This window comes from Microcaecilia unicolor, chromosome 13 (genome assembly GCF_901765095.1).
Source record: "Microcaecilia unicolor chromosome 13, aMicUni1.1, whole genome shotgun sequence".
Classification (NCBI taxonomy): domain Eukaryota; kingdom Metazoa; phylum Chordata; class Amphibia; order Gymnophiona; family Siphonopidae; genus Microcaecilia; species Microcaecilia unicolor.
The window spans coordinates 72,316,164-72,333,886 of record NC_044043.1 but is presented as its reverse complement, the minus strand read 5'-3'; the positions used below and the strand labels follow the sequence as shown (position 1 = coordinate 72,333,886).

The window sequence follows — 17,723 nt, the reverse complement described above, 5'->3', positions numbered from 1 at the left end:
ATCCATCTCCTCTCTTCCTCCTTTCATCCAGTGTCTCCCCTTTTTCTGTCCCCATCCAACATCTTTGATCTCTCTGTCTCCCCCCCCCCCCCCATGCACCATACACCCTGACACACTATCTTCCTCCTCCCCTTCCAAACAAAATATTTTTCCTCCACCCCAGCATCCACGTACCTTAGTTCCCCAGGCACCCAAACGGCTGCTGAGATCAGCTCAACTGCATCCTTTCTACACGCTGCCACTGTGAGCAGCCTCAACAAAAGAAGAAAATGAAGCGCGGGGCCGCAGCAGCCTTCAGGCATGCGCTGTCGGTCTGCCGGTCCTCAGCCCTCGTCGGAACAGGAAATTGACGTCAGCGGGGGCAGAGGACGGCAGAGCCGACAGCGCATGCCTGAAGGCTGCTGCGGTCCCGCGCTTCATTTTCTTCTTTTGCTGAGGCTGCTTACAGAGAAGCAGCGGTGGCGGGAGACTTTCCCGCTTTGGCGGGAGTGCAGAAGATGACCTGCCAAAGCGGGAGTCTCCCGCTGAATGTGGAAGACTTGGCAGGCAGGCGGGCGGGCGGGCCTGGGCCCACCCGTAGCTACGCCCCTGTTTCCAACAGTGGCCAATCCAGGCCAAACCCAAATAGCAGCATTCCATGCTACCAATCCCAGGGAAAGCAGTAGCTTCCCATATCTATCTCAACAAAAAATGATAGAGCAGGCTTTGAACTGGTGACCTGAGTGCTCCCAGACGTGGGCACTAACCACTACACTATGCTGAATCAAACAAGCTTGATATGTTCCGGTGACACATACACTAATTGTCATTGGACATAATACAGACAATGCTCTGCCAATAAAAAATAAGGCCATCATAGGACCATGAGAAAATAACGGGTTTACAAAGCTTCAAAAATGGTAAGACAAAAACAGACAAACAGAATATCCCACAAAAGATAGCCTACACATTGGGTTTTTAGTGACTATCTGGCTTCAGTCTTACACTTAAACCAAGAAGGAACTGAAACCAGAAACCTTAAACATTTCTCTAGTGGAAAAGAAATTAAAACCAGCATGTACTTTAAAAACCACCTTCAGATTGCTCATACAGTGAACATAGAATAAAACATGGAGCAGCCATGGGAAGGGTTCAGAAATGTTTATCATTAGATTTGATATACTGCCTTTCATAGCACATAAAGCAGTATAATATATAGACCTTCTTCAGGTCTACTGTGGACTTCCAGAGAACATCTAGCATGATTAAGGCAGGTTGGGTTGGCAATAATAAACCTGCATTTACTACTACTATGTATCATTTCTAAAGCGCTACTAGACGTACTCAGCGCTGTACACTTGAACATGAAGAGACAAATCCCAGCTTCTATAGAATTGGATAAAAGTGGCATCTGCATTCTCTTCTCCTCCATAGGTGACACAACATTCCCCTCTTCATGAGCCTCCACTGCCTCAGACAGTGTCCTGGTTTCTACCGCCATCATGGAGCCCTTCTCATTTTGCCTTTTAATAGGTAGGGTTGGTATAATATGGTGTTTTATATATTTTTTTTTCTTTAGGGTTTTGTGTTACTTCAGAAAGGGTCCAACAGTGGAAGTAGAGTGTTGCAATGCTGTTTTTTGAGCGGACACTACAATTTGAATAATTTTTATTGATAGGTTGAGTTGCAAGGGGAAATGGCTTTGCTCTGTTTTGAGAGAATGTTTCATGTGTGCTACACATCTAGGACAGGGTTTATATTAAGATTGTTTTCCATTTTATATAGTTTGATTGGGTGACTGAAACTGGCTGGGTGGCTATTTATCGATAGAAAGCCCTTGGGCCTTTTTCTTTTTTGTATGTGTAATATCTAATTTAGGGGCATTTCTCCGCCAAACTCTTCAGTCTAAGAGAGACACTACTTGCTGTAGGAATCATGACCAGACAAAGCTCCTTTTCTCTAGGTGTGCAGGATGGGATGTGAAAAGCTCACACTACCACTGCTGGTCTCTTGTCTAGCTCTGATGCTTCTTGGCATCCGTGACAATATACACATTCACTTCACAATGCAAACAGGGCATGTTTAGGCAGTTTGGTCCCTTTTTTTAAACAAGTAATCATGTAGTACCTATGCCTACAAAGTTCCCTTTCATACTCTAGCTTCAGCCACTCTAAAGAACCATCCTAAGTTTTTATAAATTTTTTTTTAAAGACCTGTCACCAAGGTATCATTAGGCAAAGATGCTGTCGCTCCCGAAAGCTGAAGAATGTGTGTAAATCTAAGTAGATAAGATTAAATGACTGAGAAGCTGCAGAGCCCCCAAGACTGGACCTAAAGGATGTAGGAAGACAACAAGGAATCCAGAGAGAACCCTGGAGCCCCCCCCCCCCCCCAAACCCTGCCAGGACTGTTCAGAAAAGATTTTCCCTTAGTCAAAAAGTAGAGGAGGTGCTTTTGTTTTAATTTCAAACAAAAAATTCAGTCTTGGCGTTAACGTGAGGTTATGATTTCAGGACATTGCTGTTGGCTGAAAAAGTTATTAAATGCACAGATCATTTTGTCTTCATTGGTTGAAACTTACCTCACGCTTACTCCAGCTACATGAGTCTTTGATGTAGTTGGGCTCTCCAGTCTTACCTCCCAAAATCTACGCAGGTGAGGCAGACCTTACTACTTTTGCATTCACATTAATCTTGTCCGGTAGATGAAATGTTCAAGATCGGTGGCTCCAAACCTGTCCTGGAGCCATAGGGGACCTCCCTCAGTAAGTTGGATTTTCAAAATAAATATAATGGATCCATGAGAGAAACTTGCATCCAATGAAGACACTGCATTGTGGAAATCTGAAAACCTGACTGGTTTGGGGATTCCCCAGGACTGGTTTGGGACTTATTGGTGTAGACCAGGGGCGTTAACCAGACATCGCTGTGGGAGGGAGCCAGAGCCTGAGGTGGGGGGAGGGTACATTTTAGTCTGCCACCCCACCTCCCCCCCACCTTGCCGCAAATACCTTTACTGGCGTGGGGGCCCCAACCCTCGCCAGCTGAAGCCTTCTTCAGAGCCGGTTTCCTCACCTCCCCCCACCTTGCCGCTCCCCCCGCTGCACCCCACAGCACCAAACACCTTTGCTGACAGGGGTCCCCAACCCCCAGCAGCTGAAGCCTTCTTCAGCGCCAGTCTCCGGCACGCTGCTTTTGCTGCCCTGTGCTTTCTTACTCCTGACATCCTGCACTTTCCTTTAAGTGAAACTGAGCATGCTCAGTTTCACTTAAAGAAGTGTGCACAGGACATCAGGAGGAAGAAAGCACAGGGCAGCGAACATGGTGCGCCGGAGACAGGCGCTGAAAAAGACCGGCTGGCGGGGGTTGGGGACCCCCGCCAACAAAGGTATTTGGTGCTGTGGGGTGTGGCAGGGGAGCAGCGAGGAGACCGGCGCTGAAGAAGTCTTTGGCTGGCGGGGGTTGAGGGCTCAAATGAAATCTGGGGGGGCCCAGGCCCCCGTGGTCGCACCTAGCTACGCCACTGGTATAGACATAGCACTGAACTGACTCAGGAGAATTAAGACATGGAGCTGGGTCCAAGCGACTGGTGGAACAGTCCCTGACATATCCTAATGCTGAAACAAAATTTTTGACATTAAAAGTACATTGTAGTAATGGGCATACCTTTCTTCCAACTGAACCGAGTATTTCCCAATATCCAATATTCACTGTCATCAAAATGTATTTCCCCAGTGCGTGGGAAGAATGCATGGGCGAGCTCACCCGTCGTCCCATCAAAACAATGATGGGTGAGGGACTCCAAGCAGTCTGTGTGATTGATGGGATAGAAGCCTGTCCCCAAAATAGAAAAATAAAGATTCCTCAGATGACATCCTAACAGTGAGTGCCCTTGCCTTATTCACGTGATGGTCAATATATTTTCTTCTTGAAACAGTTATAGTGTTCACCTAATCGTGGATCAAATGGCTCCTCCTGCTCCCTGCATCCCCAGAGTAAGGTAATCTTAATGATTATCCTTGGCAAATATTTTCTTTTCAATGTCCCACACTCTCCCACAGTTGATGACCTTATTGTTTCATAGGTGACATCAAATTGTATCCTCAGCAGTTTAAGAGGGAAAATCACATAGGGTTGTGATATTGCAGTTATCTTATTTTCATAGGGGCACAATACTTTCACCACCATACAGTGGTGGAATATATTTACAGAAGGGATATTATGGTTAGCGTTGCCACCTCACCCAGGTCACCTCCAACAGGTTGACCCAATCCTGTTTGTCTTATGACACACATGGAGAAGTGGTTCTTACTTTTTCTATGAAAATCAAGAATACAGCTCATAGCTTGTAATAAGGCAAAACCAAGACTGGATCAGCCTGTTTCGGTTGACCTTTATGAAGTAACTCCTGTTAGGGGGGGACCAGCTAGTTCCCTTTAAGTATTTAAGAACATACAGTCTTGCTATTCTTAGCAAGAGTGAAACGGTGGATGAAACCAGGACTGGCTCAGCCTATTCCTCCTGACATGGAGCATTTTGTGCACCCTGTGTAAAGACAAGAAATGAATACTAGAGGGGCAGCCTACCCTTCCCTTCTGCACCCATTGCCATTACCTATTTTCAGATCACTCTCCTGGTCCGGGGGAACCTCTCTGAACTGGAAGGGAGATACTTCACTCCACATCTGGAAAGCAGCTGCCAATCCTTTCCTTGTGTCGCTCTCATTGATCAGATTTCTTGGGAATGATACCACCCTGGGAATGGAAACCCCTCCATGTCAACAAGAAACTCTCAAAGGACAATCTCAATGTACAGAGCTTCAGGTATTTGGCTTGTGCATTCTTTTTCTAAATTATCCACTTCCAATAATATCAATTTCTTCAACAGGGTGCTTGCTCATCATCATAGTTGTTCCCAAACCTGGTCCTGAATGCACTCCAGCCAGTCAGGTTTTCAGGCTATCCACAATGAATATTCATGAGAGATTTGCATGTAGTGGAGGCAGTGCATGCAAATCTCTCTCATGAATATTCATTGTAGATATCCTGAAAACCTGACTGGCTGAGGTGCCTCCAGGACCAGGTTTGGGAACCACTGCCTCCTATACCAGTGGCTCTCAGCCCAGTCCTCAGGACACACCCAGACAGTCAGGTTTTCAGGATACCCAGAGTGAATATACACAAGAGAGATTTGAATACAAAGGAGGTAGTGCATGCAAAATTATCTCATGCATATGGTAGGTATCCTGAAAGCTTGACTATATGGAAATAAGATTATGGCATAGGAATAAATCAGGCAAGATGATTTTTAAGAAAAAAGCAGCTGATACAGCACCATGGCTTTAAATAGACTTTGTGATGTTGTATGCAAGTGAGCGGACCCAGTTTACAACTACTTAAAACCATTAGAGGGAAAATAATCAGAACAGATTCAGGTAATTCATTTTCTACATTTTGTACATAGCAGTAAGAAGACCCATCCCCCAGAGGAGAAAAACATGAAAACAACAAAGCAATGTAATACCTCATTTCAACCCAGTCCTTAATGGGATATCTGAGGTCACATTTCAGAAAATGTGAGCTCAAGGGATGCCAAGAGGGTCAGATTTTCAGGATATCCCTAAAGAATATGCATAAAAGATTTGCATACAATGAAGGTAGCATACAAATTTCTCTTTTGCATATTTGTTGTGCATGTTCAGTTATGAATATTCATGAGAGAGATCCACTGTGTGCAAATTGCATACATATTCATTGTGGTAGTCCTGAAAACCATCCTGAGCTAGTGGTGATCCCCACCAGCTCAGGTATTTAATATTTGGGGTTTGTGGAAAGGGAGAAGGTGGAGAGCGGAGCTGAGAAGGGCCGGGGGGAAAAATTCCATGTGCATCCACCTTGGGCTCAGGCCCACCCAAGATCGGCCGTCTGGCTACACCCCTGGCATATATGCTCAAAAAGTAGCACATGCACATAAGGGTGGACTGACCATTCGGGCAAGGGCCAGAGGCTCTAGAGGGCCCAGAGGCTCTGCCCAGAATGCCGTTGGTGATCTAGTGGCCTCAGCGGGGGAGGGGGACATGTTCTTTCCTACCCGGTCCGTAGGGCTGCTGCTATTCCCCCCCCCCCCCAAGCCCGGCACCACCGTATTTTAAAAATGGCAGCCGAAACTCCCTGTGGAAGTCTTGTGAGACTATTGAGATCCATGAGACTACCACGGGAAAGTCTTGGCTACCATTTTCAAAAAACGGCACCGTCAGGCAGGGGAATAGTGGCAGCACAGTGGGCAGGAAAAAAATACCCCCCCCCCCCCATAGAGGCCACCAGACCCCTCAGGACCGAGGCAGTGGGGACATTGGCTGTGGTGGCAGGGGGTGGGGGGCCCAGACCACCCTCAGTCCACCCCTGTAAGGGTGTACGTAAGTGCTATATTGTGCAAATGCCAGGGGTGCACATGTGGGTAGAGCATAGCCAGGAATTCCCTAGAGGAGGGGGTGGTATGATACAGACATTCAAATATTTGAAAGATATTAATCTACAAACAAACCTTTTCCAGAGACAGGAAGGTAGTAGAACTAGAGGACATGAATTAAGGTTGCAGGGGCCAGGGGGACTGACTCGAATAATGCCACAAAGTACATTTTTGTGGAGAGGGTAGTAGATACCAGGAATGCCCTCCCATGGGACTGGGAGGTGGTGGAGAAGAAAACAATAACAGAGTTTAAAAATGTGTGGGATAAACACAAATGAAGCCTGTATGGAAGGCATGGAACCAAAGAAGCTTAGCAGTGATTAGATGGCAAACACCAGTAATTGGGAAGCAAAGCTAATGGAGGGCAGATTTCTATGGTCTGTGCCCCAAAAATGTCAAGGACAATTCAAGATCTATGTTACGAGTTTATCTTGTTGGGCAGACTGGATGGACCGTACAGGTCTTTATCTGCTGTCATCTACTATGTTAGGACATGGGCATGTCCCCCAGTTATGTGTGCGACTCATAGAATACTATAAGTTATGTATGCCCTTTCCACATCTAGGTGCACTCAATTAAGCCAATTCTAAAGCTGTTGTAACTCCAGATGTATAAATATAAGGCATACTGATGCTTGGTTATGCTAGTATTTCTATAATAGAATCTAGGTTCCCAGCTGCAGATATGGAGCTCTCCCTGCATGGCATCAGGGCACCTATGAGGAGGCAACCACTTCTAGAATTGCCACATTTGAGCAGAAAGATTTATTTCAAGGCCAGCAATAGCCTTCCATATACTGTCCAAACCAAAATTTTAGGTAACCTATTAGAAGCAAACTTGAGATGCACATCAAAATTGCTCCTGTTCTTCATCCCTACCAAATCGAACTTTCCCCAGTAAAGCTCTCCACTGCAGTTTGCAGCTCCATCCACAGTAAAATCCACTGTTCCAGCTGAAAGCACCTCCAGGCAGACCTCTTCCACTACTCATTCAGCTTCTGCAACGTCATCCATCTGTGTCAGATTGAGAGAACTTCCCTCATCACCAGGGGAGAAGAGGGAAGCTTGCCAGGTGCCCTTGGCCTGGATTGGCCGCTGTCATGGACAGGATGCTGGGCTCGATGGACCCTTGGTCTTTTCCCAGTGTGGCATTACTTATGTACTTATGAAATCTCAGTCTCCAGGCTTAACATGAGTTTCATGTCCATGGTGCCTACCAATGAGTTCTCTCCATCAGATAGCCCCAAGGGCACTCTGGCACCAGCAATTGACTGGTTGGGCCCCACTTGAATGACATAGAAGTCCATTAAGTCAGGTATCAAGGGAGTTCAGAGATCAGTGGGGAAGACCCTGGTTTTCCCTTTATACTTCACCACTATAAATTTGGAAAGATCAAACAGCTAAACAGACACGCACATCAGAGCAACTGCGGCCCTATATGCTGGCAAGGATCTCAGATGGAGCATTTGAGAGAAATCAGAATTGTTACCAGGGGGAAGATGTTAATTGCCACTGTATCAGTCATTCTGAGAACCCATTTTACATAGAATGGAATTGAGTCATCCAGGTGGGGTCGGGCTCGATTCTGGAGGCATTGTGGAAAATACAGCTGATGCAGAGCCTTTTCTAAGAATGCAAGTGCATTTGTCAGCACATACAGTGGAAGTAGTCATTTTACAAATATACACATTGAAAAAATTAACATCCACTAACCTGGCAGCTTCCATGAGATGTCAACACTTACACATGGAGGTAACAGTACTGCCAAATGTAGCTGCTTCATTTTACAAACCTATATCTGTAAATGCTGCCAATTAAGTAATGAAGCTGCAATTTTAACCTGCTTTCATTTTGGAGATGGTCAACAAACTACATTGGATTAGGAGAAGGACTCCTTCATGTAAAGCCCTGGCAGAAATGAGCACTTTTTTAAAACCTATGAGTGCCTTAGAGCCAGGGTAAATTTTGATGTGGAAACTTTTCCCCACACACATATTCCCTATGTAAACTAGGGAATACACATATAGATTTTAATTCTGCCCATGCCACAAGCCATGCCTACCCCCCCCCCCCCCCCCAATCAGTGCAGGGTATGAATCTCCACTTATAAATGCTGCAGTTTACATATGGATATACTTCTAAAATAACGACTAGTGTTTCAGGCACTTCTCTTCTTGCTTAATCTCAACTAGTTTGACATACTTCCCAGTGTACAGTAACCAGTCTTTACCAATCTTTACCATTGTTTGCCTGCCAAGAGCCTGGGCCTCCACAAGGCCTTGCTAGGAGGAGGTCATTTCCTATTTTGGGATCACCACATTAGTGAAGAAGAGCCAAATGCTGGCAGCATTCCCCACTGTTTTTCCAAACTTTTTGCCAACCAAATATTTATCCTTTGCAAATTTGATCACTAGGTTGTTGGAAGCTGGGAGAGAATTTAAGAACAAGGCACAGGTGATGCTGTGGCACCTAGGCAGAAAAGGGGTATTGTACAGCTCTGTATTAGGAACTCATTCAAACCTGACTGGAGCATGACCTAGGAAAAAAACCAGGGAAGATCCAAATCACAGCCACTCCTCAAGTCATATTTTCAGACATAAGTCCCACTGAAACTAAAATATATTACACTAGAGAAAGTTTTTTTCACTTTTTGTCAGGAGTAAAAATGTGTCAATCATTTTTTTTTAAAATTTAATACAAAACGATGGCCTGATCTTTCCCTCCTGTGAGAAAGGAGTTCCCTGTGTGTGTTGCCTGTTTATTCTCTCTTCATCAGCATCTACAGTGGGATTAACACAAAAGAGGGGCTTCCTTATCTTAATTCTTAATAATATAATAAAACGCACCGTGAATGTTCTGAAGACAACGTTCTGAAGTCACTCAAACACTCCCTGGCTGTAGGGTTCGTGGATTCATGGTGTGAAGCCAGCCAGCCGTCTCTGCCCCACCCTCGCGTCAAACGTCATGACGTCGAGGGCAAACGTCATGACGTCGAGGGCAGAAAAAAAAAAAACAAACAAAGCGCAGCATCAGGGAAGGAGGCGGCGTTCCCGACGTCTCTAGCCTTCCCTTCGCTGTGTTCCGCCTTCTTCTGACGTCAAGGATGACGTCAGAAGAAGGCAGAACACAGCGAAGGGAAGGCTAGACGTCGGGAGCGCCGCCTCCTTCCCTGACGCTGCGCTGCCAGAACCGCCACCGAGGTAAATTTAAAAAGAAAAAAAAAAAAAAAGGGATGTTGGGGGGAGAGAAGAGGGTGGGCAGTAAAGTTGAACAATAGGAGCGGGAGGGCAGGGGAGAAACGACAGCATGGATGCGAAGGGGGGGGCATGGATGCGAAGGGGGGGGAGAAGAGGGCGGGCCAGGCTGGGACATGGGAGAGAGAGGAGCATGGATGCGAGGGGGGGGTCATGGAAGGGAGAGAGGGGAATTGCTGGAAAAGGATGAATGGAGGGGGCAGGGGACAGAGGAGCATGGATGGGCATGGATTGGGATGGCAGGGCTCAGGGAGAGAGGGGAATTGCTGGAAAGGGATGAATGGAGGGGGCAGGGGACAGGAGCATGGATGGGCATGGATTGGGAGGGCAGGGCTCAGGGAGAGAGGGGAATTGCTGGATAGGGATGAATGGAGGGGACAGATGGGCATGGATGGATATGGATTGCAGGACAGGGCTCAGGGAGAGAGGGGAATTGCTGGATAGGGATGAATGGAGGGGGCAGGGGACAGATGGGCATGGATTGGGAGGGCAAGGCTCACACTCTCTCTCTCATATACAATGTCTTTCTGACTCTCACTCTCACACACTCTGTCTCACACTGTATCACATTCACTCTCTATGTGCCACACAGTCACTCACACACTCGCTTGGTTCATACACTCACTCTCACAGAGAATCTGTGTCTCACACACACTCTCTCTCTCGCACACACACACACACACTCTCTCTCACACTGTGTCTCACATACACACTTGCACACACTCTCATTCTCACACACACACTCTCTCACAAACACACTCACACCCAGACTCACTCACTCTCTCACACACACACACTCACACTTTCACTCTGACTCTCAAACAGTCACTCTCACATACACTCTCCCAAACATACACACTCCGAGGAAAACCTTGCTAGCGCCCGTTTCATTTGTGTCAGAAACGGGCCTTTTTTTTTTACTAGTAATACTATAAAACAGGGCTACTGCTGCTGCCTTGCATATAATCAACACCCAGCCCTATAAATTTACTTATTCTATAGTCACATAGTTTTGCTTTATGGGTAACAGGTGGGGTGGAAGTGATAACCTCCCCGCAACTAATATATATAAAGTTTCAATCAAATATAAGGCAGTTGCACTTTCCATTAAAACATAAAACTCAGGAGCAAAGGGCTATAATGTGAAACAGGAACGAAGGAGTAGGCCAAGAGGAAGCACTTCCTTTATGGAGAGGCTAGTGCTTCCCTAGAACTACCAACCAGCAGAGGTGATCATAACCAAAACAGACAAACAGGATACAAATTTGCTTGGTAACACTGTAGTGGGAGGCCAGTGGGCTAGATTGGATGGGCTGAGAGCTTTTTCTTCACCAACAATTTTTCTGTTACTGTGTTTTGACAATCGGGCCTTTGGTCTACATATCCCTCACGTTTTAGCCTAACAATATTTCCAGTAACCGTCAAAATAGAAAGGCTTAGAGATAGAAAGGAAACTGCAAATAATGAAAAAAAAAAGAGAATTTTAAATTCATGAAACTTGATTTTTGCAAGTTTATTTGTATTTCTTTTCATTAATAACATCATTCTGAACATCTAACATGATGAAAGAACAGTTGCACGTGAAAATGCAAATTCAGAGTGGGACAAGAGGTAAGAATGAAGGATTAGGAACAGCCCTGTTGAGTCATGTTCTGGATGGCAGTTGTAAATCCCATCTTAATCAGGTATTTCCCAGCTTGTGGAGATTTTAAATGAATTGCAGTCTAGCAAATGATTGAAAGTAAAGCTTGAAAATAATGATACTTTCAATATGAGAGGTGACAGACACACTACAGTCTATTTATTTATTTATTTATTTATTACATTTGTATCCCACATTTTCCCACCTATTTGCAGGCTCAATGTGGCTTACATAGCACCAGAGAGGTGTTTACAAGCTCCGGGTTAACAAATACAAAGTGATGTTGTGGTAGAATAAAGATAAAGTTCATGTGGCACTGCCACATTAGGGAATCGTTCAACGGAAGAATTGTGTTATGTCCATTACGTTCTTTATTGATGTTGTGTCGCGGGGAATCTGTTGGTTATGTTGGGTTGGTAGGATATGTTTTTTTCAACAAGTGAGTTTTTTGCGCGGTCTGAAGTTTCTTTAAGGTTTGTTTTTTGCAGCCCCGCATAGATTCTGTTGCAATAGTTCCCAAACCTGCTTCCACCGCATGCAAATCTCTCTCACGAATGCCTACGTAAATTCACTTTGAATACGTACCTGTATGTGAGGTCAAAGTGGTCCCATTTTAGCAGGGATGGCGTTAAGGTATACCGCTTGGCTCTCAAATGGGATGGAAGCTGGAAGGCTGCTCCTCTGACCTCAGGGGTACTGACCCCCAAAACACTGTGTGTTGTAGCATCTTCCTTAAAGAGAACAGATTAGAGTAAATGTGCATCAAAGAACAAGGGACAACAGAAGAGAAGAGATGGACAACTCTAAAAAAAAAAACGGTAGACAATGACTTGGTTAGGTTGAAGACAACCACAGGTCCATCAACTATGTACTTACGAAGATATATAATTCTGCATTTGGAGAAACAATCCCCTATTTTGGTTAGAAAATGAAAAACAATTTGTCCAAACCAAAACAGTTTACCGAGACATAATGACATGTTCCTTTTCCTAATGTCATGTTCAAAAATGTCTCAAAATAACTTCAAGTTGAGCTGGCACCATGTAACAAAAAACATTCAGGTTTGGCTCCATTATCTATTGGGCCTAGTCAATTCTGGGCATGCCGCAGGGGGATTGAGGGAGCAGTTGAGGAGGTGGGTATAGGATTGTATGACAACTGTGGGGTTACTGGATGTGTAAGAATGGGATGGTTTTGAATGTTGGTAAAACTGAGATTATGATTGTGGGGTGTGATAAGGAAGAATTGTGGCCAGATTCATTTTGTATGGATAGTGTTTTATTGCCAGTCATAAATTTAGGAGTGTAATTTTAGGAGCATAGATTTAGGAATATAAACTTTGTAGAGTAAGAGTCATAGGGCTCCTTTTACAAAGCTGTGCCTGATGAAGCACTTGCCACATGGCCATTTTAGGGGGGGAGCACTTACCGCCACACAATGAGATGGCAGTAAAGGCTGCTGCGCTAACTCGGATGTAACCAGGCAGCGTGCGACACTGCCCAATTACCACTGGGTACACACCGGTGCTACAAAAAAAAAAATTTTGTAGTGCCGGATATGATGCGCGCTGGGGGTGGGAACTACCAACGGGCTGCTGTGGTAGCCCGGCGGTACTTCCCTTTTAGCAAGTGGTAAGCCCGCATTGGGCTTACTGCCGCTTTGTAAAAAGAAACCATAGTGCGCACAGATAGCAAAACTAACAATGCTTTAGTGCATCCTGTGTTAGGCCATTTTTCCTGTGAGAAGTGCACATTTGTGCTTAATGCAGCTTAGTGAAAGATCAATTTAGATAATTCGTGAATCTGTCTCTATAATCTTCAAAAGCCAAATATCTGTCATGGACTCAGGGAAACGTGAGCTCTTGGGCTGCTGCCGACGAACGGCTGCAGCAGGCAAACCCTCCAACCAGGACTGGACTGAACAGGCAGGACTGGAACAGGCCAAAAGTGCAATTAGCACACAGTGACAGACCAGAAGTGCAAAAAGCACACAGGCAATACTAAGAAACAGCACTTGGCTAGGCAGGAACAGGGTGCACAGGAACTGAGCTTGGCTAGGCAGGATCAGAGTACACAGGAGCAGAACTTGACTAGGCAGGAACAGGGTACGCAGGAGCAGAGCCAAATAAAGCTAGAAGAAAGACACTCAAATGGGCCGCAAAGCCGAAATGGAACCCATGCACACCACAGCCCTCTCATACGGACCACAAGGCTGACCTGGAACCCAAGCACAACGGCAGAAGGCAAAAGAGAAGGCACGTACACACGGGCAGAAGTAGACTAGGCAGAACACAAGGCAAGGCAGACTAGATAGAACACTAGGCTTGGCCACACGGCCACTAAAAGGGAAAAGGGAAGCCACACAGAGAAACAACTCAGGCCTGGACCACACGGGACACTAGCAAACAAAAGAAACAAGGCAGAAGTGCCCACATAGGCAAAGAAAAGAAACAAGGCAGAAGTGCCCACGCTGGCAAGGAAACAAGGCAGAAGTGCTATAAACACACAGGAAAACCTGGAGACCTTTGGCATTGTAAAGGCCCTGAATGAATGTCCTCACCTTCCTTATGAGGGCCTTCACTGATGATGTCATGACTACAGGAAATAGGCCTGAAACACACTGAACACCAGAGTGACACTTGAAACACAGAAGAAGTGGTAGCAGAGGCAACAATGCAAGGAAAAAAACAGACTGGCGCCACCTCTGAGGCTGACCACTGGAAGAAAAGGTGAGTCTGAAAGTGGAGTCACTCCCAGTCAGGATTTCGGTCCAACCACAGTACTGAAACAGTATTAGTTACCCTCATGACTAAATTCAAACAAACGATTGCAACTGGAAAGAACATACTACTCCTACAATTTGACATGTCAAGCGCTTTTGACATGGTTGATCACGGAATACTACTACATATCCTCGAGTACTTCGGAATTGGAGGCAACATCCTCAATTGGTTCAAGGGATTCCTGACCACACAATCATACCAAGTAACATCTAACTCGACTACTTCAGCCACGTGCATACCTGAATGCGGAGTCCCACAAGGATCCCCTCTCTCGCCAACCCTATTCAACTTAATGATGATACCCTTGGCCAAATTATTATCAAACCAAAACCTGAACACATACATATATGCAGATGACATAACGATCTACATCCCATTTAAACAAGATCTAAAGGAAATTTCCAATTAAATCAACCAAAGTCTCCATATCATGCATTCATGGGCGGATGCTTTTCAGCTGAAACTCAATGCAGAAAAACCCCAATGCCTTATACTCACCTCTCAACATAACAAGAACAAATTCACAGCCATTAACACACCAAATCTGAACCTTCCAATTTCGGACACCCTAAAAATTATTGGTGTTACCATAGATCGACACCTAACACTTGAGAACTAGACGAAAAACACAACCAAGAAGATGTTTCCACTCAATGTGGAAATTAAAGAGAGTAAGACCTTTCTTCCCAAGGAATGTTTTCCGTAACCTGGTACAATCAATGGTGCTCAGTCATCTAGATTACTGCAACGCACTCTACGACGGCTGCAAAGAGCAAATAATCAAGAAACTTCAGACAGCCAAGAACACTGCAGCTACACTCATATTCGGCAAAACTAAATATGAAAGTGCTAAGAATTGCTGCCAAAGTTAAATACTACTACTTATAGTTGAGAATTGCTATAAGTTTGATGCATTTTGGAATATGAATGCTGGATATTGCATGAAAAATAGTTCTGAAAAAACATTGAAAATAATCAGGTAGATCTATGAGGATGTGCACAGCGCCATAATTGTATGGAACCCTGTGTCCAAATGGGAAATGCTGTTGAGTAGTCTGATGATCCCCGGTGTCTTAAAAAAATACTTCAAATAAAATGTTATAAAATGTATGAAGTAGATTGGAAGATATGAAGATTGTGTGAGTTCTGGACTGGTAAACTCATGTTTGGGACAGTAGTTAAAACACAATTTATAGTGAGTCCCCACACCAGTACTGTCAGGTCCTGTCAATTTGACATAGGAATATATGGGTGTCTCTAGCGTTAAGCACATGCTTATTTTTAGCATGTGCTGAAAATGCTAGTGCACCTTTGTAAAAGGACCCCTTAGCATGTAACCAACAAGGGCATGCACACAGGCATAGCATGGTCAGGCCATGGGCATGTCACCAAGTGATGCGTGTAACTTATAGAATACTATTAGTTGCATGCTTTGCATGACACACTTAGGCATTGCCAACTTACACACGCCATGGATTGTAAGTGATTGCATCAATGCAGTTCCTCACTAATATTCTATAGTGGATTAGGTCCACCTAAGTGCCATTATAGCACCTAAATCTTGGTACCATAGAATTGTCCTCTATGGCTTTAAGACAGCCTGGCTAGCTTAGTGGCAGAGCCTTTCCTGCTAGTACAGATTCACTCAGGTCATTTCTTACTACCTGAAAGCACTCTGTTCTCTGAAATTATTATTTCAGCCAGCATCCCATAACAATGGACGCTGCTGGCATTCTTGCTGCTGATTCTAACAGAGATCTCAAACGCTGAGCAGGGCATGGAGACAGAATTACCCTCTCAGCTCTAAGGGTGGGCCCCCTAGAACATAAACACATTGGCAGGGGGCTTGGGAGACGCTTTCACTGCCTCTGACTCCTCTCTTCCTGTTCTGTGGATAAAAGGATGACTTTAGTTTTCCAGTGCTATCAATCTGTTGCCTTCTTATGCTCACTAGATGTATTAGAGAGAAAGAAAGAAAGAACATTAGTATAACTAAGTTTCCTACCTGAGCAGCAAATCCCACAGTGTAATGAAGACCAATAAGTAACAAAGCCACAAGGGCAAAGAGGCATAAAATGCCCCCAGTGGATGCACAGCCTTGCCTGTGAGTTGGCAGCCAATGACCCTTGCCATCTTCTGCAGAAAGTTCTTGCGTTTCTTTCATGCTCTCCTTCAGAAAAGGCAGCAGAATTTGCTTTCCTCTGCTTTTTGCCTGCTATTGGAAGCTGCACTACCTGACAGCTGCCGCCTGTCAATGGCTGATTGATTTCTGTCGGAGCAGCAGACTCTGAGAAAACTTCTTCAGATGCTCCAGCGATACTTGTGCTTCCTGCCAGTCAGATCCCTGTTACTTGAGAGCGGAGCGGAAAGAAACTGGGATGGCCCTGAGCCCTTTCAGCTGACTGCCTGCCTGTCCAAGAAAGACAAATTTGCAGTTGTCAGCTAGAAGTGAAACAAAAAGAAGAAAAAGCCGGCATTCTGCCCAAGAAGATATTACTCAAATTGATTGCAGATGTGCACAGTACAGTGCTTCAGATGCAGCTAAGATTTGCAAACAGCTCACTTCAATACAAAGCAAGCAAAACTGCAGCCTGGTTTAAGGCTGACAAATTTTCTGCTCTTCCCTCAGGTTTGCTGGTGCAAATCAGGGTTGATTTTAGATATTCAGGGGCCCAGGGCAGAAACTGGAGAGGCTGTGCCTCTTTCAGCTTGAGGCAGGCTTATGCCCCTCCCCCTGTGGCATGAGGGCCCAGTTTGCCACACCTTAATGCCATCCCTAGGCGAATCTATTGGATTTTTAATAACAAATTTTGGAACAAAAATTTTTTAAAGACCAAAATCCTCTGAAACAATTTTGAAAACATTGCTTTGATTTGTTTTTTCTTTTGTTTGGAAATATACTGGAGTCTCAATCTGAGAAAATTCACTTGAAGGTTTAGACATTCCAAGGCAATTTTTTCAAAAAAAATCAGCTGGCAGTGTCCTCAGGAGTAAGTTCTACCCTGTTGCTGAATTTGCTATTGCAACTGTGAGAGCTGGGTCCTCTCTAGTCAAAACTGACAGAACTTGAACAATGATGGTCTTACTAGGACAGCCTGTTGCTCTCCCTTGGATGGCATCACCCTCCGAAATTCATCAGCAGAATATGAGATAAGAGATGAGCACCCACTCTGAGAGAAATGTTAAGAGCTTTATTCTAGTTCCTCAATTAATGCCTGAACAACTGGGGTAAATCCAGAATTTAAACAAGGACAACAAAACCCCTTTGCCTACCATAGAACTTCCTCCGCCTCACCTCCTTTTGTAAGTTCCTCTTCTCCATCCCCAATTTGTCATTAGTGCACATTGTGGAGGAGTAGCCTAGTGGTTAGAGCACTGGTCTTGCAATCCAGAGGTGGCTGGTTCAAATCCCACTGCTGCTCCTTGTGATCTTGGGCAAGTCACTTAACCTTCCATTGCCTCAGGTACAAACTTAGATTGTGAGCCCTCCTGGGACAGAGAAATATCCAGTGTACCTGAATGTAACTCACCTTGAGCTACTACTGAAAAAGGTGTGAGCACAATCTAAATAAATATTTCACATTCTACATGGAATGTTGC

At 44.9% G+C, this 17,723-nt stretch overlaps 1 protein-coding gene across 1 annotated transcript in view; it reads right to left on the bottom strand.

Annotated features, from left to right (window-relative positions):
* The window catches only part of MMP23B (matrix metallopeptidase 23B), a 28,604-nt gene extending 12,151 nt beyond the window's left edge, over window positions 1–16,453 (bottom strand). The window contains exons 1-4 of the mRNA XM_030186148.1: window positions 16,129–16,453; window positions 11,927–12,072; window positions 4,593–4,732; window positions 3,645–3,812 (exon numbers count right to left, since the gene is read on the bottom strand). Coding sequence (XP_030042008.1) covers window positions 3,645–3,812; window positions 4,593–4,732; window positions 11,927–12,072; window positions 16,129–16,287 — 613 coding nt within the window. The 5' untranslated portion in view covers window positions 16,288–16,453. The remainder of the gene's footprint in view (window positions 1–3,644; window positions 3,813–4,592; window positions 4,733–11,926; window positions 12,073–16,128) is intronic.
* Window positions 16,454–17,723: the final 1,270 nt, after the last annotated feature.